The following is an 18,881-nucleotide window of genomic DNA, read 5'->3' on the forward strand; positions in this document are numbered from 1 at the left end:
ACATTTTTCCTGCTGAGTAAATTTTATTTATTCATTTATTTTATTTATTTTTACTGATTTTGACTCCCACATAAAAACAACATGGAAAAAGATTTTGGGTTTATCTCATGTTTTTTTTTTTTCGTTATAGTGGACGCCAAGATAGTATGCCTGTTGTAAACTTACCAAGCTTATATGTAACACTTTTAACATGAACATCATGCAAATCAATTTGCAGTTGCGATTGGTTCGCTAGGATCTAATCATGAACCAGAAGACTTGAAGTTAGCCCATGGATATATTCATTGCATCTGCCATAGAAAAAAAAAAGAAGTAAGGTTCGAACAATCACAATAGTTTTGAGTACAATTAAATTTAACAACTGATGGACATGATCCCTATTCTGCCTCTGGAATGAGTCTGTTCTAATGCTAAAGTGCAATGCAAATGGCTTCCATGTCATTGTCTGTGCTGCAAGTGACTCTGCCCTTTTTGGACTCACAGTTTTTTGCCCAATGTCTGTTGACCAAACAGCTGGTGACCTCAAAATCACTTCCATGAACTTTCCTCTATTTCCAGAAAAAGCACAATATAAACAGTAACAGGAGGCCACGGCAACCTTTCACCTTCGGCCTGGTTCTACTGTTAGCCACTTACCTTGTCTGGTAGCTGCTATATAGCTTAGCACATTGAGTATGCACGGATGCTTGCGTTATCGACACCTTTTGCACGGCTTATTGTATCACGCAGAACATAATCCTGTGACAACTGTTCATTTTGGAAAAAATGTGGTGCAACCTCAGCTGCACAAAGTCGACTCGTTTGTATTAGCATTTACAACAATTCTGATTGTAGTGTCCCTCCTTCTTCTCTGTATACGTGCAATATTTCATGCAACGGGATGAACCTTTTACCTGATTCAGATTTGTCAAAGCAAACAGGACTGCTGACACTACAGAGGATAAACAAAAGTGGGGACCTACAAAACTCTTTAGTAACAATCTATTTTTGGAGTTTGACCGCTCGTCTCGGCTGCACTGTGCATGTCAAATGAACTTTGTCGGTTTGGAGGACATTTGTTTACCCTGAAACCGTTGAGCTCGTTGGAGCTTCAGAAGGATACACGCGGCGGCCGTTTCACAAGATTGCCTGACAACATGGGAGAACACAAGATTAGAGACAATAATGGCTGCAGCTATCTTAATTTCCTGAAATGAGTCGCCTAACTTCCTTAGGGAATCAGGATGTCTTCAACAGAGGAAGGATACAGCCGGTGGTTTAATCAACTGTAATCACATCTATTTTAAGCACTTTTGTTTTCTAAAATCAAGGTTATTTAATCATAAATCTGCTGTGAAAAAAACGCAGTATCAACATACGTTAGGCAAACTGCACATCCTGCCAATTGTTTCTAAATATCAAAATACCACAAAACATAAAAAGAACAAGACACATGCTTGTGCTGGCATCCATGCATGCACAAACAGATAGAATGCGCAGATGGCACTAAGCGTTAATACCCTCATTTCCCAACCAAACAAACCATCAACAAAGAGATCAGAGCAGACCTCGAGATTCTGCAGCATCTACATCAACCAGTAGGGGGCAGGCCAGCTCCACAAACTGGATCAAGTTCAAGCCTAGAATGAAAGAAGTCTCTGATACTCCCTTGCGTTACTTAAGACTGGCAAACACCAAGAGGCAGTTGTTTCAAAATCTGCCTGTCTATAATTACTGGAAATACATATTTTTTTGGACTCATTCATGCTCTAAACAGAATCAAAGCCAAATGAAGTACAAAACTATGGTCAAATCCTTTGGGAGGCATTACACAATAAATTCTCTACACGGCAGGAATAACATGAACAAAACACATTATTCAAACTGTTAACAAATCAGTCACTTTGAGGACCGTCAAACTTTGGCTATGTTGGGTGTGCGAAGCTTCTTTAGAAGGTCAACGTGCTGGTTTGTCTGGAACCAATTGGCTTGATAATCATTGTGCTTTTGGGCTGTTGTTCTTCCACTAAAAATGGGCCTTTAGTCACCAAATCAATAAAATAACTGCCCTGGGAGAAAACAAGTTTTTTAATGGCTGTTACAAAAAGTACAAGGAAATTCGACTCAAATGCAACAAAAGAGGCAAAAGAAATGGTCAATCATCAAACAAGGTACAGTATAAGCTTTTGAGTTAGTAGCTAGAACAAGGAAGGCTGGAACATGGCGAAAACGTACTACCAACTTGAGACGAGCCAGCGTGAGACACAAGGGTAAATACACGAGGTAATCAGGATAATGACGCGCAGGTGCAATCAGGAGCAGGTGGGCACAAGACAAGAAAGAGGAGGAAATCTTTCTAACTTCCTGTTGGTTTAATTTCCTATCATAGTTTTTAGTATGTTCTAAGAAGTCTTTCCAGTTTTATGAGATTTAACAATCAAAAATAGATGCATTACATTTAGCTGTTTTGTCTCTGAAACCACAACAAACGCTATAAGATGGTCACACTATGACTGTAGAGATGCTATTTTAAGAATTGTGGTGCACATATAGTCCTATAAGTGCATGTGTACATTTTGTTGACCTTGAGAAGCTAATTTGACCGTTTTTCATTGTGTGTATATGTGCGTCTTCCATCCCAAAGGCTTCTCTGTCTGGTCTCCAGACACAAAAAGGGAATTTCCTTGAAAGTAACTCTATTTGAATGGGAAGCAGAAGGAGATGTGTCAATATTGGAATGCAGCTAAATGACTTCTTGGTTTAGTCATGAGAAAATAATTCACTCTCATCCTCGTGCATGTGAACTGATCACGGCATATTATGAACCTTAAGGGGGAAAACAATCTGGATCGGCACCATTAACAACTCATTCACTGCCAGCTCAGGGGAAATTGATCTTTCATTCATTTTTTTTCATTCGTTTTTCATTTATTTCAGGCAACAACAAAAAAAACAATTCACATTGTAGTTTCATTACATGAACAATATATGTGACAGGGAAAAAAAGAGAAAAGACAAAAAATATATTTGACGTTTATATCCGTCAATGGCAGTTAAAAGAGCTAACTGGGGGCGCACCAAAATTCACATGGTAATAAATTCCTTTGTTCATTCCATAAACTTTGAAGGAAATTGGTCAACTCATTTCCGTCATTATAATCCTGCTAACAAGAAAGCAAACTGATTCGAACCACTGCTGACTTGCAGCCATATAACAAGTTATAATGCTGAGATACTTTTATTCGAATTAAAACAAAAGTTAAGATAAGACAATTTTGATGTGCTCTTTTTATCTTCGGAATGCATTGCCGAGGTATCGGATCGAGACTCTGGTGCAAAAAAAAATGTGATCAGGACATTTTTAACTTATTATAAGTTAAAATGCTGAATAAACTGACCATGATTTAACAATGTTTTTGGAATTTGAACCAAGTACTGCCTCATGGTATAGATTGACTTAGCATGATTTTTTTTTCTCTGGCGCTAAATGTAGGTTACTTGACACAGTATCTAGTTACACTATAAACTTGTTTACATGTTGAAGCGCTATAGCCCCCTCAACACTATCAACGTCCACCCCTTTATTCTTGGAATCTCCTTCCCAGAATAGTACCCTGTCATGTTTTTCGCTGTTTCACACTTAGACACGCTATATTGTGTTGCTCTGCGTAGATACCATGTTGTGGTTGTTTGGATGGGAAACACACCAAAGGGTTGCGGGTGTTTATTTGCCAACAGCTGGCTCAGCGAGTAAACCTCGGCCTGAGGTTCTACCCCAAACACCGATGAACTTTACTTCTACCGTGTGGTCTCAGTGAACTGGAATTGCAACTCAAAAAACAAACGGCTTATCTTGTTGTGGCTATGCAGCGAGGCTTGAAATATGCAACACAAGCGGCGGATATTTGAGATCCGACGCTCGCTCCAAGGCAGATTTGAGTTATTCTTTTCATTGGGTTTGAGCACGCAACTCCCGTGGGTGTCACCTTTTTCGATTTTAACAACCTCACCTGTCGAACCCTTACACCCATCTACGCACATACGCTGGCCTACTAACCCAGCTATCAGCCAGCCCCGCGTGACCTGCTTCGTGCAAGTGGCTGTCCTGCGCGATTCAGCGCATGAACAGCACGTCCTCCACGACTGACAAATTGCGGCACGTGAGCAGACTGGTGATGCTCGCAGTACAGTATAAGGGCAGTAGCGCGAGAAGCGGGGGAAAAAATGGCACTCGTGACATGAATAATGCTAAGGAAGTTTTCGTCACTTCTCAACTAAATGAGTGTTATTTCAGTCAATACTTCACTTGACTTGACATTACTTTCACATCATTCCTCGTGCAACTGTTTCAAATGAATCGTGCGCAGACAGGAACAAGCGGTTTCGACTAATGGCCGTACAAAAAGTACATTGCAAGAGCCAAGCACGTCCTCATCTCATACTTTTTGTTTTTGCTTTGCTGTATTTCATTGTGAACAAAGGCAAACAGCCAGGGTGCAGGCTGCGGCTGGAACCAGCTAGATCAGACCGGTAGCTGATGGGGGGAGGGGGGAGTTAGGGAAAGAGGAGGATGAGGAGGAGGTGGGGGTGGGGGGTGATTGCGGTTGTTGGTGGGGCTGAAGAGGAACTTGGGGCTATAAGAAATGGATTGAATGGCTGGAGGAGGGGAGGGGGGGTAGGAGGTTAAGTGTTTTGCAGGGTGGATGGATGGTCTGGCAGGCAGACAGCTCTGGGTCCCCCCTCTAACCCCTCCCTACATTGGTCAGTGATGTAATGCAGGCGAGTGCTATTTATAGCAAGGCTGCTGCACAGCTTCCATAGCGTCAGCACACTGGGCTACATTGATCAGCAGTGAAAGTCTGGAAGCTGAGAGCGGCAACCACCAGTAGCGCACAAGCGCAGCGAGCAAGTGTTGCGTTTGCTTGGGCTGGATGGTACGATAGTGTATTAGGGCCTCGTATATATATATATATATATATATATATAGAGATATATCTATCTATATATATATATATATATATATATATATTTCGAGAGAAAAAAATGCTTATTTGCAACTTTATAAAGTGGCAAATTTGCGACATTAGAAAGTGGCAATTTTGCAAGAAAAAAAACTCACACATAGTGTACTACTCGGATGTTTGCGCCAATACTTTTCGGTCAGGTTTTCAAAAAAAGGAGATAGTAATTGCTTTAGCAGAGATTAACTATGATGTTAAGCATTCGCTCTTTGAAACGTTGGGTACGGCCAGCGACAAAGACGCCTCGCTTCGCGAAGGTCCAAGCATTTAAGTTAATTTGTTGACATGTATATTTACTTGTACATTTATGTTTTCAGAATTATTATTTACACCTTCATACATTTTGGTATTTATTTTGTACAAGTAGATAAGTTGATGTGTCGGACTTGAATCTGCTGCTCTCCTTCATTCACTTGCATTTACCTAAAGTATGCTAGCTTCTGATTGGATAGTGTAAGTCAGCTGATAGGGGATCAGGAAGTGTTGTCGCTCTCACTGCCGTGTATGACGAGTAAAGTTTAAATTAAAATTTTGTGATTTTTGCTACTTAATAAAGTTTTGCCACTTTATAAAATGGCAAATTTGCACGTTTTTTTTTTTTTTTGCGGAATATTGCCCCTGCCCTCTAAAAAAATATATTTATACATGGCCCTAATACGCCGTCGTAATTTCCCACTCATTTTAAGATTAAGATATTATTTTTTCCAACACACTTTTCCGTTTTCAGTTTCAAAGGGTGCAATCTCTGTCACCAGTCCACAATATTACAAACAGCTGCCAGTCAGTACACCACAATTCAATTCTGTTGTGCTGTTGGATTCCATTCAATTGGCGTAGGTTAATCCAAAGTTGTTTTTGCATTTCCAGGATTGCCTTGAAGCCTTTTGGTCAAGCAATACCTCACTGTATAACCTCACAATCTAGCAATCAATCTGTCTGGTTTTATTTTTGGATACCGCTTTCCTGTTGGACCAGTTTCTTAGCTGGCAGGCTAAGTCGTCACATAACACAATCTGTGCTGAATTGTACCCGCCCCCCTGTTCTCTGCTATGAGTTAGTCTGTAGCCTGAGGGTCTAGTCAGGTCGACTCCTTGTGACTTGCACAATAGAGAAGTCCAGAGGGGGACAAAGCACAGGGCGGTAGCTAGGTTTTTGATAAACCCTCCGTCCACACCTGACAAATGACCATCCTGATAACCTCTTCATTGTGAGAGGTTATCATTACCTGCTGACTTTTAAACAAGTTCTATGTTAGCAGTTTTTATTTTATCATCTCATCGTAAAGATATAAGCAACAGGTGCACTCTAATATTGAAGTAGAGGATAAAGTTCAATTTATATTCATCCAAGGTCAGTCTGTGTATAATGAGAGGGGGTTACATAATTATACTTCCACTCCTAATTAGGACTTTAACTTTGCATGTTATTGCTGGAGAACTCTCAGAGTAAAATGACTTTTGCTTACTCTTCACATTTCCTTACAAGCTATCCCATCTATTTTTAATAAAATCTTCCCTCATTAACGGCATGAAGTCGACTAATTGCAAATCGTGTCTTTTTGGCAAGTCGTCATCCAGTCGTAGATTTTGAGTCCGCCGTATGTTGCCGTCGGACTGGAACACTCTGTGGGCAGCAAAGTACGAGAGTAAGAAAATAAACTAATTGTGGATGAGAACAGCCGTTAAAATTGCTAGTTTTGGCTATTCTGATCAACGCTAGTCTTAAAAAATTGATCTCAGCTCTGTTCTGATCATTACTGGTATGTGTTCTTCAGCAAACCTTATGACTAAAGCAAAGTCGTTTTTTAGGTCTCACACACACACACAAACTCCTCAAGTCTCCTAAGCCCCTCATTATTTATTACTTACAAGGCTTTTTTTTCTGTGTCTGTCATGTCACTGTCTCAGTCTATGCCGCTAGTTTTACTCATTCTGAAACAATGACACAAACATTTAATATCCATTGGAAAAAGCCTAAATGCAGTCTATTGCTTTTAATGGCCAGTCAACATATAGGTAGCATGCAGGATGGCTTTATAATTAGATGAAAGGCTCTTCATGCCAGGTGCATTCCCCGTTGTTTTTGTTTTTCTAAGTTCTGTGGGTGTGCCTTTCAATATTGGCAGGCTCCAAACTACCTGTATAGCTTCTCCTCCCAGGCTCAATTCCAGGAACTGAGAGCATGAGTTTCTTTCCTGTGCCATCCCACCCACTCACACCCTGCAGGCCTTGGATGGGGAAATGACTGACTCAGGAGTCCTTTTTATGTAAAAATGTTGGCTCTTATTCAAGATGGGGAAGAGCCAAAAATGGTCATTTAATGTCCCCACCGAAATCCCACCAAAGAGACAACTAAGTTTTAGAGAGAAACATTATCTGCCAACATAAAAGCTGATACTAAGAGCATACAGGCTATACTAGTGTTTTGTTGTTTGTTTTTTTACTTGCCCATTTCAATATTGTAAAAATAGATATCACACAGTTAAAACATTTGTGAAATGGGACAAAAGGTGAATGTTACAATCATTTTTATGTAAAAATGTGATTAAATAAAAATCAAGAATGCAATATATCACAACTTTTTTTATTCAATATTTTTTTTTAACTTAATGGCTATTTTTATTCGAAAAACTTAAACTAGAATCTGTGAATGTTACAAGCTATCACACGTTTGCATGCATTTTAAATGTTATAAGATATCACAATAATACTAATAGCTTTTTACTTTGCTACCTCAGATTTAGTCCATTTTTTCTTTCAATACTTAGTATATAGCTAGCATAATAGCACAGCTGCACATATCTTATTTTAACATTTTTGGAAAACAGGGGGGGGGGCTACGTAATGAATTCAACAAACACGAGTCTAGTTGCCATAATTCTCAACCTTTATTGATTACCATGACCTGGATGGCCAATAATCTACACTGACATAAAAAATAAAAATAAAATGCAAACACAAGTTGTGATGTATAAACTGTCCCTCAGTGGAAAAAGTTTGGCCATCCCTGATATATACCATATCAACCTGTCACTACACGCTTTCAGGTGCATTCCTTTATTGTTACCTGAAGCACTGCACTGTCTGATAGATGTAATGCGAGAAGCAATTGACAACAGGTTATCATTCACCGCTCTTTTTTGTGGCACTCCCTTGGGACCGACCCGACAACCTGCGGGTTGTGTAACAAGCGCCTTGCCCCGTTGGCAGCGGCCTTTCTTTCAACCCGAGGTTAATGATGTGCGTCAATGCCGCTGTTATATTGTCTGCTGCCCTCATTGGCTTTTCCGCACTCCCGTCCGTCCATGTTTCCCATGTTTTATTCCCTTATGCAGTCGTCCCTATCTCTGACATAAACTTGATTTTTATTATGTGCATTTATTTGCTTCAATGCAGTACTCATGCACAAAAATATTTTTGCTATGAATTACAAGCAACACAAACTTTATTGTGGTTTGAAAAGAAAATTAAAATGCTTAAAACTGCTGACGTATCCAATTTCAAATCTGATAGATTTGTGTGTATTTTTGATCAAATTAAAAAATATACATAAGGTATATTCTTGTAAAATTTGCTATATAATGGTGACTGCAGATTTGAGCGACTGGACTTAAGTTTTTTGAGATACGAGTCATCCTTCAGGCATTATTTTTGCTTCGACTTGTGAGCAAAAATTGAAGATACAGCCGCTCAACTCTCTTCACAACAAGCAGCTGTTTGGGTTTGAACTTTTCTTTTTTTACAGACAATAGTTTCCAGTAAAGAGAGAATTATTTTACCTTGCTGGCATTTTAGGAAGAAACTTTTGTCTGGATGAAAACATATTACAAAAAGAAAACAAGATGGATGCCATAGCGCTTAAGCAGCTATTAGCAACTTGTGAACAATTCTTCAAAAATATGCTTCAAATGTTTTATGCCACACTGAGCTAAAATTTACTATCTAACATTAAAAAAAAAAGGAAAATGACATGTTATGTATTTAAAAACAATAACCTAATGCAGCCTTTAGTTCTACTAGCTTGTAAAATGTATTAATTAGAATGTAACCTCCTTCATGTTTAAAAAAGTGCTTTTAAAATGTTATACAATATATAATTATTTTGTTTTCACTTTTACAGATCTGTTTCCTGGTGTCCACTTTCCGTGGCCGGGTGTTTTCGGAGGACAGCTGTGCAGCTCTGGCGCTTTTCTCCCACTACTTCCACCTCAGCCAGTTCTTCTGGATGCTAATACAGGTAATAGAAGGTGTCGGTTAGCTTGATGAACCGTTAACCCTTCATTTTTCTTTATTGGTGCTCTTTAATCAAACATTTGAGCCCTTTGAACGACAGTTCAGTCTGTGAGTGTCTAGTTAGGTGGCATTACTGATTTATCAGCTGCTGAATTAGCAAAATATTTCAGTTTTTCTTCATTTTAAGTCGTCTGGACTGGTACCACTTCACCTCATACAAACAAGCAGGTCTTTAACCCATCCTTTTGTGACCCCATTTTTGAGAGTGTTTTTTTTTTTTTTTTGCATAATGGCAAATTATTATTATTTTTATTATTTTTTTTTTTTTTTGGGAGAGCTCAGTATTGATCATTTGACATGTCATCATCATTGTTCTCCCTTTTTTTTTTTTGTGTATGTGGATGTGTTTGTGCGTGTGTGTGTGCGTGTGTGCGTGCGTGCGTGCGTGCATAATGGCAAAATTGATACAGGCATGACTCTCAGATTCCTTTTCTGCTGGAACACCCCAAAAAAATTAACATATCATGTGTTCTCTGTTAAAGATCAAGACAATCACCCAAACACAAAAAAAATTCCAATTAACCTATGTTGTTCTCGCCATTAGACCATTTTAATCCTTCACATAGTTGAATTGTGACCTGCAGGAAAAGCACAGGAATTCAGTGACCTTGACCCAAAGTGCTCCAGATAAACCCGTTCCTCCTCCCGGGCCCACTTCGGAGCACAATAGTCCCCCGACTTGAAAAAGGATTCACATAAAAACTTGACACTAAGGAAGTACATAAAGAAAACAACTCTTAACTTTCTCATCTCTCTTCCTCTCACCCTCCCCATTTGTCCTCCTACACAAGTAAGTCACATACACTGTCCTTTTGCAAATCATATCATAATTATTATAATCTGTTCTATTTTTGTTGGAGCATCAGATAATTATTACTCAAGAAACAATGATTTGATGTGGATTTTGCTAGTTTTTTTGTAAATAGTTTTTAATAGAATTGATAAGAAACATTATTTTACTCAAACATACATAAATGTAAATTGCATTTTCAGAGAAGCTATATACAGTATATGCATGGACCGAAGAATTGATATGAACATGATAGTGGAGGCAGTTGAACTCACTACTACCAGCCGTCAGCTCTTGAAACTACAGAGACTGGCAATTAAGATACTATTATATATCACAGCCACTCTGATTCTAATTGATGGCTGTCACCAAAGCTCTTTGTCCTCCCCAAAGTCTTTCCATTGATCCCAGTGATGTCTTCGCCACTCCTATCAGGCAGACACTCAAAGCCCAGCTCCTGATATTAACAGGCGCCAGCAAAACAATCTCAAACCACCAGGAAATCAATACGTGCCAAATTCATGGGGAAGGGGTGTGTGGACGTGCATATCTAATAGTCAGGGGAATATCCACTAAGGGTTCGTTTCACACTGCAGGGCGCGATGCCCAATCTGATTTTTTGTTAAATCCGATCTTTTCATGTACCGTTCACATTACAAAAACAAATGCGGCATCTAATGTGAACGCAACGCGCCCGTGATGCGACAGAACTAGAAATCCGTCCTAACTTTTTTTTTTATCATCTCATGTCGCCAGAGTAGCGAGGTTGGAAGAGGTAACAAAAATATTTGGGGGAAATTAGAGGACACTCCTCGACCTCCTCATTTCATAGAGAATTCTACCGAAGATGACGTCGCGTCATCGCCGTTCGTGATGAACCGTCTGCAGGGCTGAATTTCTACTATCGCCACACATGTCAACTTTATGCTTCATCTTTCAAGTGTGATTAAATAAAAGACAAATGAAAATTTAACACTGTTACTAAAAACAACTTTGTATATATTCAACGTGTCACCTCCAAGCACTCTCTCCCGCCCGCGCAGAGCGCAAATCAGGCTTTTGATGACGCATGAGTCGGATGCGTGCGGAAGAGCGTTCGCATACATATCTGATTTATATCCACATACGAAAGAGGCCCAGGTCGGGTGTGAAAAAATCGGAATTGTACCGTTCACACTGCATGAAAAAAAATCAGATACTTGTGAAAAAATCGGAATTGAGCTGCAGTGTGAACGCAGCCTAACCAGAAAGGCAGATTTTGCTGGCTTGGCTTTTTAGGGAGGCTGCATATTATTACGATTTTATATTACATAACCGAGCTTGCTCTTTTTAAATCTATAGAAAATGCTAGCTTGCGCTTTCACTTTGCTGGTTTGTCACACAAACACTGCAGTGTTTTGCCTTCATGTGCTGCAAACAGGGCATGATGCTCATTTCCAGTCAGTGACCCAGGAGTTGTTCATTCAAATTGTTGAGGCAACAAGTGGTAATTTAACCTTAAAATAACAACTTCATGCTACGCTGGCTTGTAATAAAGTAAATAGTGTCATGTCATTGCCATGGTGACCCCAAACCATCTACATGAGCAGCCCATAATACTAATAGGCCAGCCAGGAGATCGCTCATGTGCTGTTAGCACTAACGTTGGGGTACTTTACAAAATGCTTGTAGAGATAGACAACCCCTTTTTGAGACATGATGTAAAAACATGGACTACTTTTTTTTTTGGCCTTTTTGGCCTTTTTGCATATTTAACCTAACTACTTTTTTTCACAGTCTTCATTTACTGTAAAATTAAACATAAAACAAAAAGAGTTACATGTTGTGTATTTAACCGAATCACTGGATGTGCATACCATGTTTAAACAACTAAATATATATATATATGTATATACTGTATATGTATATATATGTGTGTGTATATATATATATATATATATATATATATATATATATATATATATATATATATATATATATATATATATATAACTGCAGCTTTTTTTTTAATGAGGAAAGATAATTTGAGATACAAGTGTCATATGTTAAGGCACCACTGTAGAACTGATAACGTGACTCATAATAAGAATAATACCATGGAAATAATGGCAACAGAAGTCAAACTGTTGCCATCATAAAAAAAAGGGGGAAAAAAAGGACTCTCCAGGCAGTATTTTAATTTTTCACTCCATTTCAACTAGTTAATCAATTTAGAACAATAAAATCTAATCAAGTTTTTCTGGCAACACTTTTCTAGCCTATTCCTTCTGAATAAATATTCCTAAAAAAGAAAAAAGCAATGCATACTTCTACTAAATCTTGTATGAATTGTGTACGGTGAAACCTACTGTATTTCTTACTGGCACTTCGTCGGAAAAACAGGATATATCATTTTCCTTGAACACATTCTATCATTTCCCTCAGACACAACTATCAAGAAATAAACATACTTGTCTAGCTAACCACAGGGAAAAACAATCCATTTCCATGCTCTTCTTCTAACTTCGACCTTCACTATCAAAAGTCACTGAGTTCACCTCAAAGGCAACATCATCCGTTTATTGTGACTCGCCGGCTCCCCCGGCTCACTTCCAAGGCAAAGACCGACCGTGATTCTGACATTTCCCTTTTGTCTTCGTGACACACACTTGAGCTGTTACACAAGCGCTGTGCGTGTGAAGTTGTGATACTTATTATACAATGTAGTTGATGATTATCATCATCCCATAACCTCTTGTTGCATCACACACGGTCTTGCTGTCTTTGCAAATGTGTTGACAGGCAGATGGACAATCACAACCATCATCAGCTTTATAGGTGTCGTTTAAAGGTTCATTAGTCTGAACAAAGAGCGGGACGGTTGTTTGTGGCCTTTCTGTTTACAAATGAGGCCCTGACACAACTTCATTATAAGCTTTTAAACTTGAAGATGTGTTCCTGACACAGCGCTTTTTTATTTAATAAACTTGCCTGGTGCTTTACGTAGCAATGTGATTGATGGACAAGTCTGTCGTAGCCAGCTGGATTACAAAGCTAACACTGCCACCCGACCATTTATTTTGTATACCAATGGTCTTCATTAGGTTTGTTTGGTTTGGGCAAGAATACACCCTGGACACCCGGGAAGAGGTTTGTCAGAAAAGTTCCAGGACTGATTTAGAGCCAAACTACAGGTTTGCCAAACTCAAAATTCTGATTCACATCTTCTGCATCTCAGTCGTAACCGTCATCTTGAAAAAAAAATTACACCAAACAAGACAGATTAGTAGGGAGGTTGCTCCAGCACAGCCATGTTCTTCTCGGCCAGGAACTGTCAGACGCTCAGGGCATTGAAAACTTGTACCGTGTATCTCTCTAAAAAAAGAAGAAGAAAAAAAGAAAACTTGTACCTTGGGTACGAAATTTACACACCTCTTATGGACAAACAACTATTCACACCTATGGGCAATTTTCATTCCTCAATTAACTCATTCACTCATTAACTCATTCACTCCCAGCCATTTTCACTGACGCAACTCCCTTCGCTCCCGGCAGTTTTGCTGGAGTTTGACTGATTTATCAAGGTCCACAGAATATTCGGTTATATTTCTATGAAAACATGGAACCTACCAAAAGAAAGATTAGAGTCTCTTCTTTCATGAGGAAAAAAAAAGTATATTTGTATCTATTTCCGTTTTGCAGCAATTAGCAACAAGTTTCATCATTATTTACGAACCTGTTGAAAACACTGGCAAAAAGAGCTTGTTGCAACATGGCCCTGGTTGATTTTTTTATAGTCTGCTGCCACCTGCTGACCGTTTTTTCTAATAACTACCATTGCTTGACAGCACACCTGAGAAACCGCTCTGGGAGAGGCCAGCAGCAATTTTCCCAGTGCGCTTAAATGACCCAGATGCATGACTCCTTCTTGTGACTGCCTGGCCTAAATTCAGCTCTTCAAAAATTCCTAAATTGCATTGCTGAATATATGATGTCATGCTAATTTATGTTTCTGGCATTTAAAAAAAAAAAAATCCTGGGTTAGTAGATTAGTTAGTAGCAGAAATGTACAAATATATTTTTGTGTCATCATTCTCATTTGATTAACAATAATATACTTGGTGGATCAAAAGCTTACAATTCACATCATGTGTTTAAGTGATTTCCTCCACCTGTGTCCCCAGGCAGTGAATTTCTGGCAGGTGCTTGTAATGAACGACGAGCACACCGATCGCCGATACCTGCTGTACTTCCTGTTGGGTTGGGGTCTTCCCGCTCTCGTCATCATCATCCTGGTCATCGTGCTTCTCGGAGGCTTCGACTGGAGCATCCACGCCGTCTACGGCTTGGTGCAAGGGGATGTGTAAGTGGGCAGTCTGGTTCTTTTTTACGTGACGTAACTTGTTTTCGAAAGTAAACACCTGATCTTGTGACATCGTATGAGGCGATTGCACAGCCAATCAAATGAATGAACCGAGGAATGAGTCAGTCATTTGCACGCGTTTCCTCACATAAAACCTTGAGTCTTCACCTCAGAGCTGGAACCTCACTACCGGCCAAACAAATGAGAAAAGCAAAGTAAAAACAACCGGACTATGTGAGCTATAAATAACTGCTTAATTTCTATAAGTGGAAAGAACGTTAATCCTTAAAAACAAATCAATGAGCTCACGTGGAAAAGCACGCCGACTCGCCACACAATATGTAGAGTAATATTTGTGATTTCTACGTCAGGATGTGTTAAAGTTAAACACTACTAAAGTTTGGACCCTGAAATTGACTTCTAAAATTAGAGAACGGCCCTAGGTGTGTCTGTTATCCTTGGGACCGAGTGTGCACGCCAGCTTCCTGTGGGCGGGTAAGTGGCCGTGAGACAGTGGGTGCATAGATGCGAAATTTGCAGATACAGAGGAGTATTCAATGTGCCCAGAAAAAGTCAAGTTGGCCTTCCTCTTTTGCGGGAAAGAGGCAGCATTCATCGTTATATGCCGTTCCTCTAACCGTCACCACTGTGATGCTGATACACCGTCCTTCATTTACATTCAAAAGTAGGGGTGTCAAAATTAGTGCGTTCATTTTGAGTTTTTTTTCTTACTTGGAAAGCCTGTACTGGGGGAATTCCAGTCGCAACGCAGCATACACGTCCACATCCGAATTTTGCAGTAACAAATATAATAATAGTGCATATATTTGTGGAGACTGGGGTTAAGTTGTATTTTACCATTTTTAAAAATGTGCAGAATTTCACAAGTTATTGCATGTTAAAGATTCAATAACTCTTAATATGAAAATTTTAATGCACTGAGTTATCACCAACATCTTACAAATGCAATTATGGCATCTAGTGGCAGAAAAATGACCGATACAAATCAATATCACACTTGTTTTTTACAGTACAGTACTTATTTTTAATTTTAACACATTTTTATAAATTATTATGAAATTACTGTATCAATGACTAAAAGATGCGAGCATATTTCTTTTAGTTTAATTTTTTTTGGGACTTTTATGTTAACAAGAGTATGAAAACTAAGTGCAAAAATATTTTTTGAACAGTTATAAAATTTGTAATTAACTCATTTGCTCCCCAAAACGTATAAAAATGTTCTATTTTAAATAGTGCCATGATCTCAAAACCGTATTTATACGTTGTTTATGTATTGTTGTTTTTTTTTATGCTAGAGCATAAAGAAGGCTTTGATGCAGCCTCTGAACTGAACAGAACACTTCAACCAATGGTAGTTATTACAAAAATGGCCAGCAGGTGTCAGCAGAGTATAAGAGATCCACCAGGGCCATGTTGCAAAAACGCTCTTTTCCCCACTGTTTTAAACAGATTTGCGAAAAATGATCAAACTTAGCTATATTCTAATGCTAATTGCTGCAAAACAGAAACAGATGGAAATATACTTTTTTTTTCCTGATGAAAGAAGGAGACTCTAATCTTTCTTTTGTTAGGTTCCATGTTTTTATAGCAATAGAACACAATATTCTGTGGGGCTTGCAAAATCAGTCAAAATCCAGTAAAACAACCGGGAGCGAAGGGGGTTGCTTCAGTTAAAATGGCTGGGAGTGAATGAGTTAATCGTGAGTTAACACTTGAAGTCATGCGATTAATTACGATTTTTTTTTTTTAATAATCTGAAACCCCTACTCACAAGACACAACATTAGGTACGCCTGCCAATCCCAGTTTAATGTCAAACGAAAGTGAATTACACTTAGTGTATTTAAAACAACCTGATAACTTTGCCTTTTTGTGTTAGCCGGAGGACCAGGAATGAACTGGAACTCACTTTTGGCCTGAGAAAGCATTGCACATTCATAACCTTTCCTTCCTTCAAATGTTGTTTTATTTTATTTTTCCGCTCTCCAGCTTGAAGTCAGTAAATAGACTTATGTGTAATACGCTTTCAACAGGATTTCCCTTTCTTATGAGATTTTCAGTACAGTAAGCTCTCACAAGGCCACTACAGGAAAAATATTCATATTAGAGAGCGTGTTTACGCTCTCACAGTCCATCTATGTGACGCAATTGTCTATTTGGCATACCTCCTGCCATGTTATGACTACTACTGAGCCAATTAGTTCTCTCTGTAGTCACTCAAAACTCAAGTCCTATCTGGATTCCACACTCCCACCACAATTGTGAAATAGAAATAGATCCCTTTTCCCAGATTCAGCTGGGAAAAGGGATGCTGTGATGAAACTGAGACAGGGAGGATCGTGAAAACAATCACATCAAGAGAACTGTAGGAAGCAAGCAGCAAGAAAATATCTGATGACCATTTTGTGAGACACGCTTGCCGTTATCCACCGGTCTTCCTTTTGTACGTATTCGCTGAATAAAATGGGGATTGATATTTACATCAGAAAATTATACTTAAAAAGGTAAATATTACTCCCCATTTTTACAGTGTGGGCCAAAATAACTTGACTGGTGGAGAAGTACTTGATCTATCTTTTATGATACTATTTCCTCCATCCATTTTCTTAACCGCTTATTCCTCACTAGGGTCGCGGGGGTGCTGGAGCCTATCCCAGCTGGCTTCGGGCAGTAGGCGGGGTACACCCTGAACTGGTTGCCAGCCAATCACAGGGCACACAGAGACAAACAACCATACTCACAATCACACCTATGGACAATTTGGAGTGTTCAATTAACCTGCCATGCATGTCTTTGGAATGTGGGAGGAAACCGGAGTACCCGGAGAAAACCCACGCAAGCACGGGGAGAACATGCAAACTCCACCCAGGAAGGCCAAAGCCCGGACTCGATCTCTCGTCCTCTGCACTGGGAGGCGGACGTGCTAACCAGTCAGCCACCGTGCCGCCCTGATACTATTTCCTGTCTTCTCAATTTCCCTTCATGCGTGTTTAGGTGCTTCATCCCGAACATCTACGCTGCTCTGTGCACCGCTGTGCTGGTGCCGCTCATCTGCCTCGTTGCCGTCATGGTCGTCTTCATCCACGCCTACAAAGTCTCCCAGCAGTGGAAGGCATACGATGACATCTATCGCGGACGCACGAACAGCACAGGTTTGTGACAAATTTCAAAATGTGCAATATATTGTTCTACAACTTTCATGTGTGAGACTGATGACCAAATTTAACGCTACTGCCCTCATTCATTTCTGAGACCGTAAAACACACACGAGTCACATGACACCAGGAAGAAAACGCTTCTCTGGGCCCGTTTTGGACATTTTCACTTAGGAGTGTGCTCACTTTTGTTGCCAACGGATTAGACATTAATAACTGTGTGTAGAGGTGTCAAAATTAATCGATGAATTTATCATCAAATAAATCGTCCACTATTTTTATAATTGTTCTGTGTGTGAAGCTTGAGAACAAAGCGCAGCCAGGCACCAGCAGGAATGTATCGTTTTAACACCGCTTTCAAAAACATCTCCAAATGTTTGACTTCAACCACAAACTGATGAGATAGTCTTCCGGCTAATCTGTGTGAGAGTGCCGCATGCGGGGCAGCACGTAGAAACTCAGGAAGGAACATTTGAGCCGAAATGCGTGCACTTGCACTTTTGTTCAGATCCAAATAGACAGAAACCTCAGAACATATGGATTAACTAACAATGGGCTCTATTTAAAGCAAAGCCTTATCAGAATGCCGCAAGGTGTGTTTGCATGACAAGATGTTCCTTTCAGCTGATTAAATATCTGGTATTGCATTCTTATGCCTGCCGGTGTTCCCTCACTGCACTTTGATCACTGATTGGCAAGGAATGTTAGCACACACAAACGAGATGGGTGAGTTTTGCTTGCATAGCACTTTTTTCTTTTTTTTTACATTATTTATCCAGTCTTTGAATTATTGCATTAATATTCCGTTTTCTCTCTACGCCTCATGAAGTGCTTCTTAGTAAAGCAAGCACTTGAGTGGTTGGTGTTCTCAGGCTGAATGGTACGTATTGTATATTTGCCAAGGCTGCACGATGCCACTTGATACGTTTGAAGGGAGGTTGTGGGGTTCAATCAGCACTTTTTCAAAGCCTCCACATGCAGTCTTGAAAATCCTGACATTTCCTGTGTGTCTTTCAAATACACCACAGGGTTCGTTCCGTGGCAAATCATCCAGTGGATTGAACCACACAGAGTTTGGTTTCAGCGAAACTTGGTGGGCTTGTTGATAGTGATAACTGATAGTGATAGTGATAGGAACTACTGGGTCAATCTCCACAAAACTGATATAGTTGAAAAGGGAATTCAATAAGGATTACAAATCTGCAATCATTTACAAGATTGGTACATATTTTAGTAATGTGACCTTTTGACCTATAGTTTGACCTTGAAATTTAGCTAG

At 39.5% G+C, this 18,881-nt stretch overlaps 1 protein-coding gene across 6 annotated transcripts in view; it reads left to right on the forward strand.

The window, feature by feature from the left end:
* Nucleotides 1-18,881, forward strand: part of adgrv1 (adhesion G protein-coupled receptor V1) — a 105,709-nt gene that overhangs the window by 68,768 nt on the left and 18,060 nt on the right. For all 6 annotated transcript variants that reach the window (XM_077561743.1, XM_077561745.1, XM_077561749.1 and 3 more), the window contains 3 exons: nucleotides 9,120-9,236; nucleotides 14,246-14,424; nucleotides 17,442-17,599. In XM_077561743.1, the coding sequence (XP_077417869.1) occupies nucleotides 9,120-9,236; nucleotides 14,246-14,424; nucleotides 17,442-17,599 (454 nt within the window). The remainder of the gene's footprint in view (nucleotides 1-9,119; nucleotides 9,237-14,245; nucleotides 14,425-17,441; nucleotides 17,600-18,881) is intronic.

Source organism: Vanacampus margaritifer, chromosome 3 (assembly GCF_051991255.1).
Source record: "Vanacampus margaritifer isolate UIUO_Vmar chromosome 3, RoL_Vmar_1.0, whole genome shotgun sequence".
NCBI classification, from domain to species: Eukaryota; Metazoa; Chordata; class Actinopteri; order Syngnathiformes; family Syngnathidae; genus Vanacampus; species Vanacampus margaritifer.